At 42.6% G+C, this 14,923-nt stretch overlaps 1 protein-coding gene across 2 annotated transcripts in view; it reads right to left on the bottom strand.

The window, feature by feature from the left end:
* Positions 1 to 14,923, bottom strand: part of GLS (glutaminase) — a 618,398-nt gene that overhangs the window by 330,664 nt on the left and 272,811 nt on the right. For both annotated transcript variants that reach the window (XM_069733841.1, XM_069733840.1), the window contains exon 9: positions 2,237 to 2,295. In XM_069733841.1, the coding sequence (XP_069589942.1) occupies positions 2,237 to 2,295 (59 nt within the window). The remainder of the gene's footprint in view (positions 1 to 2,236; positions 2,296 to 14,923) is intronic.

A 14,923-nucleotide genomic window follows, 5' to 3' on the forward strand; every position in this document is an offset into this window, starting at 1 on the left:
GCAAGGAAATAATAAATCTTATGATGGCTCAGACAAATTTGTATTTTTCACCAAAAATCCCATGTCATCACACGCCAGATGGACCCCTGAAAATTCAGCAGAGATGATGACATTTTGGAGCATTGTGCTGCATATGGGAGGAAAGAAAAAGCTTTGGCAATACTGGAATACTGATATACTCTACAGCACACCGGTAATCTGCATTGCCATGACGAGAAAATGTTAGCATTTTAACAGCGTCTTCCCCAAGATGATCCTAACTTTAAACGTCTATACAAAATTCAGTTAGTAGCTGACTACATCAGCAGAAAATTTGCAAAGGCATACAACCTCCAAAGGGACATCTGTATAGATAAATCTCTAGAAGGCAAATATTCTGACAATAACTGCCCAGTAAGAGGGTCAGGGATGGAATTAAACTCTACAAGCTGTGCGAGAGTACCTCAGGGTAGACCCAAAGATTGACTCCCTTGAATGTCCCTCTGTCCTGGGGGTGAGTGGGTAAATTGTGTGGATTTTACATTTTCACGCAAGAAGTGGGTAAAAATGGCACCAAAATGTGTCCCACAATTTCTACTCAACGTGGCAATACCCCATATGTGGTTGTACAGTACTACTTAGCTATACAAAGACTCGGGAGGGACGGAGCGCTATTTGCCTCCTCGAGCGCAGATTTTCCTAGAACAGTTGGCAGACTCCATATACAGAGCCCCTAATTGCTAGAAGAGCAGAATCCCCACATCAAATGACCCCATTTTGGAAATTATACCCCTTTGGAAATTTATCTACAGGTGTAGTGACCATTTTGACTGAATGGGTATTTTCCGGAAACATGCAGCAGTGGATGTTGCCGAGTGAAAATTGCAAACTGTCGTTGTAGTGATCAGTACGCTGTAGTGACCAGTATGCTGTAGTGACCAGTAAATTGTAGTCACCAGTACATTATGCGTAGCCCATGCTTCTGGAGACACGCACCCATAAGATAGGCGGGTTCTCATCCCTTCACAAATGCCAAATGTGGACGCTATATATGGCTAAAGTATACTGTGGGGCTCAGAAGGGAGGGGGGCATTTGGATTTGGTAGTGGAGAATTTGCCGAATTTCTTTTCGAGGGTGATGTGACATTTCCCTGCATCACACCGCGTCCTCTGTGTGGAGCGAGCAGACCTCACTGTCTCAATGTAAATCCATGAAACTCAAAACAAGGCTAGAGAGCCTAATTCGGATTCTCACATACTTGAGAAAATGGAGAAAGTGACCTCTGTTCGCTCTGCGCACAAGACGAAGGAGGTCACAAACGTGGACATGTGATACCAGAGCGGAATGTGACAGTGCTGGAAATGACAGAAGACAGAGACTGTTAAATATTGCTATAAGCTCTCTGCATACACATTACTGTTTACTGATAATGGGGAAAATAAGAAATCTCCGAAGCGCTCCTTTTAGAAGCGCGACTTTATGTAGGAATCGATGAAATGTGTAAAATCTAGTTGCTTGTCTATCTGGATTTTAGAGAAAAAATGGCATGGGGCACTAAAGGGTAATCTTACACAGGACACCATTCAGCCTACCGCCAGCCCTGCCCAAGCTATTAAAATCTAAAGTGCTTTCACTTGTCCGTGTTTTTGTTGGGGACCATGTTTCCACAACCAAATCACAGCGACACTTTCATTTTTAATCTTTGTTGCAGATAAAAATTACCCATATAAGTCTATAGGTCCATTAAAATCATGGATAGCACATACGTAGATGGCATCAGAGTGGCGTCCAACGATTAATACTGTAATGGATAATGGATTAGAGAAGTTTTGCCTTCATTTTCCATGTGTAAAAATTACTGGACTTTGGATTGAAAACCCCCGATGAATAACTGCACGTGCTTATAGGTACGACAAACATCATATAACGTGTGTACAAGACTCTGGATTCTGAGGTACAGGTGGGGATAGGTGATCATTTACCACACACGTGAAAAGATGATCTTTTTGTATTTTCCACTACAGTTTTTAAAGCACGACAGACATAATATGACCGAAGTACAGAAGATTAACAGAAACTGCCAGGATTTTATATTGCAGATTTTGTAAATGTTATAATCTCTTAGGATTTGTTATCAAGGACAGACTTGTAACATTTAATTATCCTTTGATGTCATGAGTGATACAATGAATCGATATATAGATCGTCCTGTATTTGTATCTACTACTTTTTCCGTTTCTCATGCTGCATACTTACGTGGCATTACTGAATCCAACGTATTCATTACCGGCCATCTTATTAAGGAACTGCATTACCTAGAAAAAGCAAAACACAACCAGCATAAATACAGTGATCTTACTAAGGGTCTGCCTATGGGGAGCTGCCTTATACTACAGAGTCTGCCTATGAGGGGCTGCCTTATACTACAGAGTCTGCCTATGGGGGCTGACTTGTGCTATAGAGTCTGCCTATGGGGGCTGCCTTGCACTATAGAGTCTGTCTAGGAGGGCGGCCGTATGCTATAGAGTTAGCCTATGGGGTCTGCCTTATGCTATAGAGTCTGCCTATGGGGGTGCATTATACTATATGAAGGCCTATGGGGAGTGCATTATACTATATTGACGACTATCTGGTGCATTATAATAAGTGAGGCTATCAGGGGCAATCATACAGTGTGCAGATTACAGTGAGGGGGGGTCATCATACATTGTTGGAGCCATCAGTTTGTGGGCTACTAAGGGGTCTGTATACTGTGTGGGTGGTATTATATAGTGAGGGGGCATTACTGTGTATAACAGACCATCATATCGTGTATAGGGGAGCTGTACAGGGGGGTGACTCGGGATATTAGTAAATGTAATGTGGGCACTTATTGTTATAGGGGAACTCCGGTTACTGTGATTATCAAAGGGGCACAGAGAGGGCATTATTACTTTCTATGGGGCAAAATATGAGCAATGTTTTTTAGGGCACTTTCACCTGGCATTACTATATTCTAGAGGTCTATATATATCAAAAAGAGAACATAGAAGCATGTTGGCCATAAAATTACAAAATTTTATTAGGATAATTAAAATTGGTACATACAATAATAGCTGTGAAAAACTGGGGAAAAACTATGCAGAAAACGCCAACCACCGCATAGGCCAAGCAAGGGTTTTTTTGATGTCAGAAAAACCAAAATTAGTAAATTCCTGTAGTAGGTATATGCCAATATGGATACGATACAGTTAGCAAAATTCAAAAAAATAAGAAATTGTTTTGCTGCATGACCAGTGCCGTTTAAATGATTAGAAATATATAAAATATAAGCAACAAAATGCAAATGCACGTATGGAAGTCCATATATTCACCAAAAAAGAATACATGTGTCCTAAAAAACATAGTGTGCTATTACCCATAATAAAGCAAGTAAAAGGGCCTGTAAATTAGTGCATAAGGGAAGGGGAAATTAACCCTATAAGAAGTAGTGAAAACCCTGTGGTTTAACCCTGTGGTGCGATAAATAAATAGTCCCTTGAGTATTTAAACAGCCTATCTATGGGATAGTATATTTATGAAAATTACCTAGGACAGCATTCAAAGGCTGGCATGTGCAATCATTACCTGCATGCGGTGGCAGTGGCGGTGACCCGACGCGCGTTTCGCGAGTAGCTTCGTCTGCGGGGAAGTGTGCCTATATTCTAGAGGGTTGCTTTATAATTTAGAAGGCACAGAGAATCACACAATAGGTGCAGTAATAGGGACACATAATGCAGCAGCGGCTCAGTATTAGGATGTCAGCAGGATGAGGAGTTTGTGCAAGTTGGAAATAGATGGTGATGGGACTGGAATGTGAGAAGTGAAATACGCCCCTGATCAGCTGTCATCGCTGTCGGCTGCTGCCAGATGGAAGTACTCACTCACTTCAGATTTTAAAATCATTTTTTTCAAGCTGGTGTTATAAAGTGTTCTATTTTACTATAATGACATCGAGATTGACATTGAGATAATGACATTTGAGTTTTCAGTGGATGTAAGCCATAATCATCAACATTAACAGAAATAAACACTTGAAATATATCACTCTGTAATGACTATCTAATATGAGTTTCACTTTTTGTATTTAAAAACTGAAATAAATTAACCTTTTGATGATATTCTAATTTTGTGAGATGTGCACCTGAGTCTCAATGCATTCTGATGACATTAGAACTTGTTTTCAACCAACAGTGTGGATATCAAGAGCAACTACCGTTAGGAGAAATGTCCATATAGAAATATTTTTTAGGACTCACTGCATAAAGACACTTCTAGGTGTTGGGGGTCTACTTGTGTCGATGAGTCCTGCACAACTCTCAAAGAGAGTTTAAGGTTACGCGCCCATTTTGGGTGATCAATATGTAAGAGTTCTACCGGGTTTCAGACATATTGTTCTCCCCCTTCCTTCCCTCCCCCTTCCCAGGGTTTGGTTTATTTTCCATTTGAATCAATACAATTATGACTGTAAGAGATACTTTGCTACCCACCGTCTCATAACATAGCATAGTAGGTCTTGGTTAATCCTTCTCATTAATATATACGCGTCAGGTAATTTTTGCATTGATGTATGTAAAAATTTGATTCAATAAAAACAAGGTTTAAAAAAAAGAAACAAAACCATAGATCTATGTACATGTGTTATTTCATGAAACAAAAGGAAGTACGAATCTAACTAAATCTCCTTGGCCACTGTGAAAGTTGTTGAATTTCTATTTATTATTCTGAACAAAGATTGTGTTATAAAAAAAAAAACAAAAAAAAAACACTGCCAACATTAACCCCTTTACCCCCAAGGGTGGTTTGCACATTAATGACCGGGCCAATTTTTACAATTCTGACCACTGTCCCTTTATGAGGTTATAACTCGAACGCTTCAACGGATCCCAGTGATTCTGACATTGTTTTCTCGTGACATATTGTACTTCATGATAGTGGTAAAAATTCTTTGATAGTACCTGCGTTTGTTTGTGAAAAAAATGGAAATTTGGCGAAAATTATGAAAATTTCGCAATTTTCCAACTTTGAATTTTTATGCGATTAAATCACAGAGATATGTCACACAAAGTACTTAATACGTAAAATTTCCCACATGTTTACTTTACATCAGCACAATTTTGGAACCAATTTTTTTTTTTGTTAGGGAGTTATAAGGGTTAAAAGTTGACCAGCAATTTCTCATTTTTACAACACCATTTTTTTTTAGGGACCACATCTCATTTGAAGTCATTTTGAGGGGTCTATATGATAGAAAATACCCAAGTGTGACACCATTTTAAAAACTACACCCCTCAAGGTGCTCAAAACCATATTCAAGAAGTTTATTAACCCTTCTGGTGCTTCACAGGAATTTTTGGAATGTTTAAATAAAAATGAACATTTAACTTTTTTTTCACAAAAAATTTAATTCAGCTCCAATTTGTTTTATTTTACCAAGGGTAACAGGAGAAAATGGACCCCAAAAGTTGTTGTACAATTTGTCCTGAGTACACCGATACCCCATATGTGGGGGTAAACCACTGTTTGGGCGCATGACAGAGCTCGGAAGCGAAGGAGTGACATTTAACTTTTCAATGCAAAATTGACTGCAATCGAGATGGGACACGTTGTTCCGTTTGGAGAGCCCTTGATGTGCCTAAACATTGAAACCCTTCACAAGTGACACCATTTTGGAAAGTAGACCCCCTAAGGAACTTACCTAGAGGTGTGGTGAGCACGTTGACCCTCCAAGTGCTTCACAGAAGTTTATAATGCAGAACCGTAAAAATAAAAAATCATATTTTTTCACAAAAATTATCTTTTTGCCCCCAATTTTTTATTTTCCCAAGGGTAAGAGAAGAAATTGGACCCCAAAAGTTGTTGTACAATTTGTCGTGAGTACGCTGATACCCCATATGTGGGGGTAAACCACTGTTTGGGCGCATGGGAGAGCTCGGAAGGGAAGGAGCTGTTATGATCCGGTGACCTTGGAGCTGCATGAGAACTTTCACTGGAGATGGTGGTAACTATACTGACCGCAAACCTGATCTTAATACCGCAACTAGAAGTAGCCGTGGAGTGTACCTAACACACCTAGACACCTCGTCACAGCCGGAGGACTAAATACCCCTAAAGATGGAAATAGGAATACTATCTTGCCTCAGAGAAAATCCCCAAAGGATAGACAGCCCCCCACAAATATTGGCGGTGAGTCGGAGAGGAAAAAACATACACAGGCAGAAAAACAGGATTTAGCACAGGAGGCCACACTAGCTAGATAGGACAGGATAGGACAGAGTTCTGTGCGGTCAGTATTAAAACCCTTCAAAAACATCCACAGCAGAAAATACAAAAACTTCCTACATCTAACTAATAGATGTAGGACCGAAAATCTGCAACTCCAGTGAATCCTACTATCAGAGCAGGAATAAAACTGAAACAAGCACACAGCAGTGTGCCAGAGATACAAAAAAACAAACACTTATCTTTGCTGAATTTGGCAGCAAGCAGGAGAAGCCAGAAAGTGATCCATCACTTCACAAGGAACATTGACAACTGGCAAGGGCTAAAGGATCCTGCACACCTAAATATCCCAGTCAGAATTGTAATCATTAGATACACCTGGCCAGGACTGCGACTCAAAGACAACTGCATTCCCACTTACAACCACCGAAGGGAACCCAAGAGCAGAATTCACAACAGTACCCCCCCACCCCTTGAGGAGGGGTCAACGAACCCTCACAAGGGCCCCCAGGACGAGCCAGATGAAAGGCACGGACCAAATCAGCAGCATGGACATCAGAGGCAAAAACCCAAGAATTATCCTCCTGGCCATAACCCTTCCATTTGACCAGGTACTGAAGCTTCCGCCTCGAAAAACGGGAATCCAAAATCTTCTCAACAACATATTCCAACTCCCCATCAACCAACACAGGGGCCGGAGGATCAACAGAGCGAACAACGGGCTCCACATATTTCCGCAGCAAAGATCTATGGAAGAAATTATGAATAGCAAAAGAGGCCGGAAGCGCCAGTCGAAAAGACACCGGATTAATAATCTCAGAAATCCTATAAGGACCAATAAACCGAGGCTTAAACTTAGGAGAAGAAACCTTCATAGGAACATGACGGGAGGACAACCAGACCAGATCCCCAACCCGAAGCCGGGAACCAACACACCGACGACGATTAGCAAAACGTTGAGCCTCCTCTTGAGACAACACCAACTTGTCCACCACATGAGCCCAAATCTGCTGCAACCTGTCCACCACAGAATCCACACCAGGACAGTCAGAAGGCTCAACCTGCCCAGAAGAAAAACGAGGATGAAAACCAAAATTACAAAAGAAATGCGAAACCAAGGTAGCAGAACTAGCCCGATTATTAAGGGCAAACTCGGCCAATGGCAAGAAGGCCACCCAATCATCCTGATTAGCAGACACAAAGCATCTCAAATAAGTCTCCAAAGTCTGATTAGTTCGCTCGGTCTGGCCATTTGTCTGAGGATGAAATGCAGAAGAAAAAGACAAATCAATGCCCAGCCTAGCACAAAAGGCCCGCCAAAACCTAGAAACAAACTGGGAACCCCTGTCGGACATCCCTATCAGTATGTCTTTGGAATGTGGGAGGAAACCGGAGAACCCGGAGGAAACCCACGCAATCACGGAGAGAACATACAAACTCTTTGCAGATGTTGTCCTGGGTGGGATTAGAACCCAGGACCCCAGCGCTGCAAAGCTGCAGTGCTATCCACTGCGCCACCGTGCACAATATTCTCCGGAATACCATGCAAACGAACCACATGCTGAAAAAACAACGGAACCAAATCTGAAGAGGAAGGCAATTTAGGCAAGGGCACCAAATGAACCATCTTAGAGAACCGGTCACAAACAACCCAGATAACAGACATCTTCTGGGAGACCGGAAGATCAGAAATAAAATCCATCGAAATATGCGTCCAGGACCTCTCAGGGATTGGCAATGGCAAAGCAACCCACTAGCACGGGAACAACAAGGCTTAGCCCGCGCACAAGTCCCACAGGACTGCACAAAAGAACGCACATCACGTGACAATGAAGGCCACCAAAATGACCTACCAACCAAATCTCTGGTACCAAAAATGCCAGGATGACCAGCCAACACGGAACAGTGAACCTCAGAAATCACTCTACTAGTCCATCTGTCAGGAACAAACAATTTCCCCACAGGACAGCGGTCAGGTCTGTCAGCCTGAAATTCCTGAAGAGCCCGTCGTAAATCAGGGGAAATGGCAGAAAGGACCACCCCTTCTTTCAGAATACCAACCGGTTCCAAGACCTCAGGAGAATCAGGCAAAAAACTCCTAGAGAGGGCATAAGCCTTAATATTCTTAGAACCCGGAAGGTACTAGACCACGAAATCAAAACGGGAAAAAAACAAGGACCATCGAGCCTGTCTAGGATTCAGTCGTCTAGCACAGGGGTCCCCAACTCCAGTCCTCAAGGCCCACCAACATGTATGTTTTCAGGATTTCCTTAGTCTTGCCCAGGTAATAATTGCTTCACCTGTGCAATGCAAAGGAAATCCTGAAAACATGACCTGTTGGTGGGCCTTGAGGACTGGAGTTGGGGACCCCTGGTCTAGCAGACTCGAGGTAAATCAAATTCTTATGATCGGTCAAGACCACAATACGGTGCTTAGCTCCCTCAAGCCAATGTCGCCACTCCTCAAACGCCCACTTCATAGCCAACAACTCCCGATTGCCGACATCATAATTGCGTTCAGCAGGCGAAAACTTACGGGAAAAGAAGGCACACGGTTTCATTAAGGAACCAACAGGATCCCTCTGAGACAAAACGGCCCCTGCCCCAATCTCAGAAGCGTCAAGCTCAACCTGAAACGGAAGAGAAACATCTGGTTGGCGCAACAGTGGAGCAAAAGTAAATCGACGTTTAAGCCCCTGAAAGGCAGAGACAGCCGCAGAGGACCAATTCGTCACATCAGCGCCTTTCTTCATCAAATCGGCCAAGGGTTTAACCACGCTAGAAAAATTAGCAATGAAACGGCAATAAAAATTTGCAAAACCCAAAAATTTCTGAAGGCTCTTCACGGATGTGGGCTGAATCCAATCATGAATGGCCTGAAGCTTAACCGGATCCATCTCTATAGACGAGGGAGAAAAAATGAAACCCAAAAAAGAGACTTTCTGCACCCCAAAGAGAAACTTAGACCCTTTCACAAACAGGGCATTGTCACGAAGGATCTGAAATACCATCCTGACCTGTTGCACATGAGACTCCCAATCATCGGAAAAAATCAAAATATCGTCCAAATATACAATCAAGAATTTATCAAGATAAGTCCGGAAGATATCATGCATAAAGGACTGAAAAACAGATGGAGCATTAGAGAGTCCGAATGGCATCACAAGGTATTCAAAATGGCCTTCGGGCGTGTTAAACGCAGTTTTCCATTCATCACCCTGCTTAATACGAACAAGATTATATGCCCCTCGAAGGTCAATCTTTGTAAACCAACTAGCTCCCTTAATCCTAGCAAACAAATCGGAAAGCAAAGGTAAAGGGTATTGAAACTTGACCGTGATTTTATTCAAGAAGCGATAATCTATACAGGGTCTCAAGGAACCATCTTTTTTAGCAACAAAAAAGAACCCCGCTCCCAACGGTGAAGTTGGTCGAATATGCCCTTTCTCCAAAGACTCCTTAATATAGCTCCGCATGGCGGTATGTTCAGGCACAGATAGGTTGAAAAGTCGACCCTTAGGAAACTTACAGCCTGGAATCAAGTCAACAGCACAATCACAGTCCCTGTGCGGTGGAAGGAAACTGGACTTGGGCTCATCGAATACATCCTGAAAATCGGACAAAAATTCTGGAATCTCAGAAGGTGAAGAAGAGGAGATTGACATCAAAGGAACATCATTATGAACCCCCTGACAACCCCAACTAGTCACAGACATGGACTTCCAGTCCAACACAGGATTATCTACCTGCAACTACGGAAAACCCAGCACGACAACATCATGCAAGTTATGCAACACCAAAAATCGACAATCTTCCTGATGGGCTGGCGCCATGCGCATGGTTACCTGTGTCCAAAACTGGGGCTTATTTTTAGCCAAGAGTGTAGCATCAATGCCCCTTAAAGGAATAGGGTTCTGCAAAGGCTGCAAGGGAAAACCACAATGCTTGGCAAACTCAAAATCCATTAAATTCAAGGCGGCGCCTGAATCCACAAACGCCATGACAGAAAATGATGACAATGAGCAGATCAAGGACACAGATAACAGAAATTTAGGTTGTACTGTACTGATGGTAATTGAACTGGCGATCCTCTTTGTCCACTTAGGGCAGACAAAAATGACATGAAAAGCGTCGCCACAATAATAACACAACCTATTTTGACGTCTGAAACCTTGTCGTTCTGTTCTAGACAGAATTCTATCACATTGCATAGGCTCAGGAATTTGCTCTGAGGAGAACGCCACAGCGCGCACAGTTCTGCGCTCCCGCAGGCGTCGGTCAATCTGAATGGCCAGAGACATAGAATCACTCAGACCGGAAGGCGTGGGAAACCGCACCATAACATCTTTAACTGATTCAGAAAGCCACCTTCTGAAAATTGCCGCCAAAGCATCATTATTCCATTTAGTCAACACAGACCATTTTCTGACTTTCTGACAATACAATTCTGCCGCCTCTTGACCCTGAGACAGGGCCAACAAGGTCTTCTCAGCTTGATCCACAGAATTAGGTTTATCATACAATAATCCTAAAGCCTGAAAAAAGGAGTCAATATTAAGCAGAGCCAGATTCCCAGATTCCAGGGAAAACGCCCACTCCTGCGGGTCGCCATGCAGCAGTGAGGTAACGATTTTTACCTGCTGAATGGAATCACAAGAGGATCGAGGTCTCAGGGCAAAAAACAGTTTACAGTTGTTTTTGAAACTCAAAAATTTAGACCTGTCACCAGAAAACAAATCAGGAGTAGGAATCTTTGGTTCTAAAGCAGGAGTCTGAATAATATAATCAGAAATACCTTGCGCCCTAGCAGCAAGCTGGTCTACACGAGAAGCTAAATCCTGGACATTCATACTTGCACCAGGCTCCTCAGCTACCCAGATATTAAGAGGGAAGAGAACACAAAACAGACTGAAGAAAAAAAAATGGCTCAAGAGCTTCCTTCCCGTCTTCTGAGATGCATTTAACTCATTGTTGGCCAGTTGTACGGTTATGATCCGGTGACCTTGGAGCTGCATGAGAACTTTCACTGGAGATGGTGGCCACTATACTGACCGCAAACCTGAACTTAAAATCGCAACTAGAAGTAGCCGTGGAGTGTACCTAACACACCTAGACACCTCGTCACAGCCGGAGGACTAAATACCCCTAAAGATGGAAATAGGAATACTATCTTGCCTCAGAAAATCCCAAAAGGATAGACAGCCCCCCACAAATATTGGCGGTGAGTCGGAGAGGAAAAAACATAAACAGGCAGAAAAACAGGATTTAGCACAGGAGGGCACACTAGCTAGATAGGACAGGGTAGGACAGAGTTCTGTGCGGTCAGTATTAAAACCCTTCAAAAACATCCACAGCAGAAAATACAAAAACTTCCTACATCTAACTAATAGATGTAGGAGCGAAAATCTGCAACTCCAGTGAATCCTACAATCAGAGCAGGAATAAAACTGAAACAAGCACACAGCAGTGTGCCACAGATACAAAAAAACAAACACTTATCTTTGCTGAATTTGGCAGCAAGCAGGAGAAGCCAGAAAGTGATCCATCACTTCACAAGGAACATTGACAACTGGCAAGGGCTAAAGGATCCTGCACACCTAAATATCCCAGTCAGAATTGTAATCATTAGATACACCTGGCCAGGACTGCGACTCAAAGACAACTGCATTCCCACTTACAACCACCGGAGGGAACCCAAGAGCAGAATTCACAACAAGGAGCGCCGTTTGACTTTTCAATGCAATATTGACAGGAATTGAGATGGGATGCCATGTTGCAATTGGAGAGCCACTGATGTGCCTAAACATTGAAACCCCCCAAAAGTGACACCATTTTGGAAAGTAGACCCCCTAAGGAATTTATCTAGATGTGTTTTGAGCGCTTTGACCAACCAAGGGCTTCACAGAAGTTTATAATGCAGAGCCATAAAAATAAAACAAAATTTTTTTCCCACAAAAAATTATTTTTTTTAGCCCCCAGTTTTGTATTTTCCCGAGGCTAACAGGAGAAATTGGACCCCAAAATTTGTTGTACAATTTGTCCTGAGTGCGTTGATACCCCATATGTGGGGGGAAACCACTGTTCGGCCGCATGGGAGGGCTCGGAAGGGAAGGAGCGCCATTTGGAATGCAGACTTAGATGGAATGGTCTGCAGGTGTCACATTGCGTTTGCAGAGCCCCTAATGTACCTAAACAGTAGAAACCCCCCACAAGTGACACCATTTTGGAAAGTAGACCCCCTAAGGAACTCATCTAGATATGTTGTGAGAGCTTTGAACCCCCAAGTGTTTCACCACAGTTTGTAACGCAGAGCCATGAAAATAAAAAAATCTTTTTTTTCCCCACAAAAAATATTTTTAGCCCCCAGTTTTGTATTTTCCCAAGGGTAATAAATGAAATTGGACCCCAAAAGTTGTTGTCCTATTTGTCCAGAGTACGCTGATACCCCATATGTTGGGGTAAACCCCTGTTTGGGCACACGGGAGAGCTCGGAAAGGAAGGAGCACTGTTTTACTTTTTCAACGCAGAATTGGCTGGAATTGAGATCGGATGCCATGTCGCGTTTGGAGAGCCCCTGATGTGCCTAAACAGTGGAAACCCCTCAATTATAACTGAAACCCTAATCCAAACACACCCCTAACCCTAATCCCAACAGTAACCCTAACCACACCTCTAACCCGGACACACCCCTAACCCTAATCCCAACCCTATTCCCAACTGTAAATGTAATCTAAACCCTAACCGTAACTTTAGCCCCAACCCTAACCCTAACTTTAGCCCCAACCCTAACTGTAGCCACAACCCTAACCCTAGCCCTAAACCTAGCCCTAATGGGAAAATGGAAATAAATACATTTTTTAAATTTTTACCTAACTAAGGGGGTGATGAAGGGGGGTTTGATTTACTTTTATAGCGGGTTTTTGAGCGGATTTTTATGATTGGCAGCCGTCACACACTGAAAGACGCTTTTTATTGCAAAAAATATTTTTTGCGATACCACATTTTGAGAGCTATAATTTTTCCATATTTTGGTCCACAGAGTCATGTGAAGTCTTGTTTTTCTGCGGGACGAGTTGACGTTTTTATTGGTAACATTTTCGGGCACGTGACATTTTTTGATCGCTTTTTATTCCGATTTTTGTGAGGCAGAATGACCAAAAACCATCTATTCGTGAATTTCTTTTGGGGGAGGCGTTTATACCGTTCCGCGTTTGGTAAAATTGATAAAGCAATTTTATTCTTCGGGTCAGTACGATTACAGCGATATCTCATTTATATCATTTTTTTATGTTTTGGCGCTTTTATACGATAAAAACTTTTTTTTTGCAAAAATAATTGGTTTTGCATCGCTTTATTCTCAGGACTATAACTTTTTTATTTTTTCGCTGATGCTGTATGGCGGCTCGTTTTTTGCGAGACAAGATGACGTTTTCAGCAGTATCATGGTTATTTATATCTGTCTTTTTGATCGCGTGTTATTCCACTTTTTGTTCGGCGGTATGATAATAAAGCGTTGTTTTTTTGCCTCGTGTTTTTTTTTCTTACGGTGTTTACTGAAGGGGTTAACTAGTGGGCCAGTTTTATAGGTCGGGTTGTTACAGACGCGGCGATACTAAATATGTGTACTTTTATTGTTTTTTTTTATTTAGATAAAGAAATGTATTTATGGGAATAATATTTTTTTTTTTCATTATTTAGGAATATTTTTTTTTATTTTTTTTTTTTTTACACATTTGGAAAAATTTTTTTTTAACCTTTTGACTTTGTCCCAGGGGGGGACATCACAGATCGATGATCTGACAGTTTGCACAGCACTCTGTCAGATCACCGTTCTGACATGCAGCACTGCAGGATTCACAGTGCCTGCTCTGAGCAGGCTCTGTGAAGCCACCTCCCTCCCTGCAGGACCCGGATGCCGCGGCCATCTTGGATCCGGGGCCTGCAGAGAGAAGGAGGTAGGAAGACCCTCGCAGCAACGTGATCTCATCGCGTTGCTGCGGGGGGGGGCTCAGGGAAGCCCGCAGGGAGCCCCCTCCCTGCGCGATGCTTCCCTATACCGCCGGCACATCGCGATCATGTTTGATCGCCGTGTGCCGGGGGCGGTCCGTGACTGCTCCTGGCACATAGTGCCGGACATCAGCTGCGATAGGCAGCTGACACCCGGCCGCGATCTGCCGTGCTCCCCCCGTGAGCGCTGCCGATCGCATATGACGTACTATCCCGTCGGTGGTCATAGGGGCCCACCTCACCTCGACTGGATAGTATGTCTAATGTCAGAAAGGGGTTAAAAAAATATATATATATATATTTCACAAAAAACCTGACTTACTCAACAGGTAATTTTCTGATGATAGTTTCCCTTTAACTGCTTCCTAAAGCACCCCATTTTCATTTCCATTTTTTTCCCTCGCCTTCTTCCCAGAGCTCTTATTATTCTGTCCACACAGACATATGAAGGCTTCTTTTTGGCGGCACAAGTTGTACTTTTGAAGTACACCACTCATGTTACCACACAGTGTACTCGAAAATAGGAGAAAAAAAAATCCAAGTATGGTAAAATTGTGGGGAAAAAAAAACAATTCTAACATTGCTTTTTCGGAATTACTTTTATGGTGTACATTTTGTGGTAAAAATGACCATGAAATATGATTCTCATCAACAATAAGATACCAAACATGTTCAGCTTTTTAAAATTATTTTAGTG

The sequence above is a fragment of the Ranitomeya imitator genome, chromosome 7 (genome assembly GCF_032444005.1).
Source record: "Ranitomeya imitator isolate aRanImi1 chromosome 7, aRanImi1.pri, whole genome shotgun sequence".
NCBI classification, from domain to species: domain Eukaryota; kingdom Metazoa; phylum Chordata; class Amphibia; order Anura; family Dendrobatidae; genus Ranitomeya; species Ranitomeya imitator.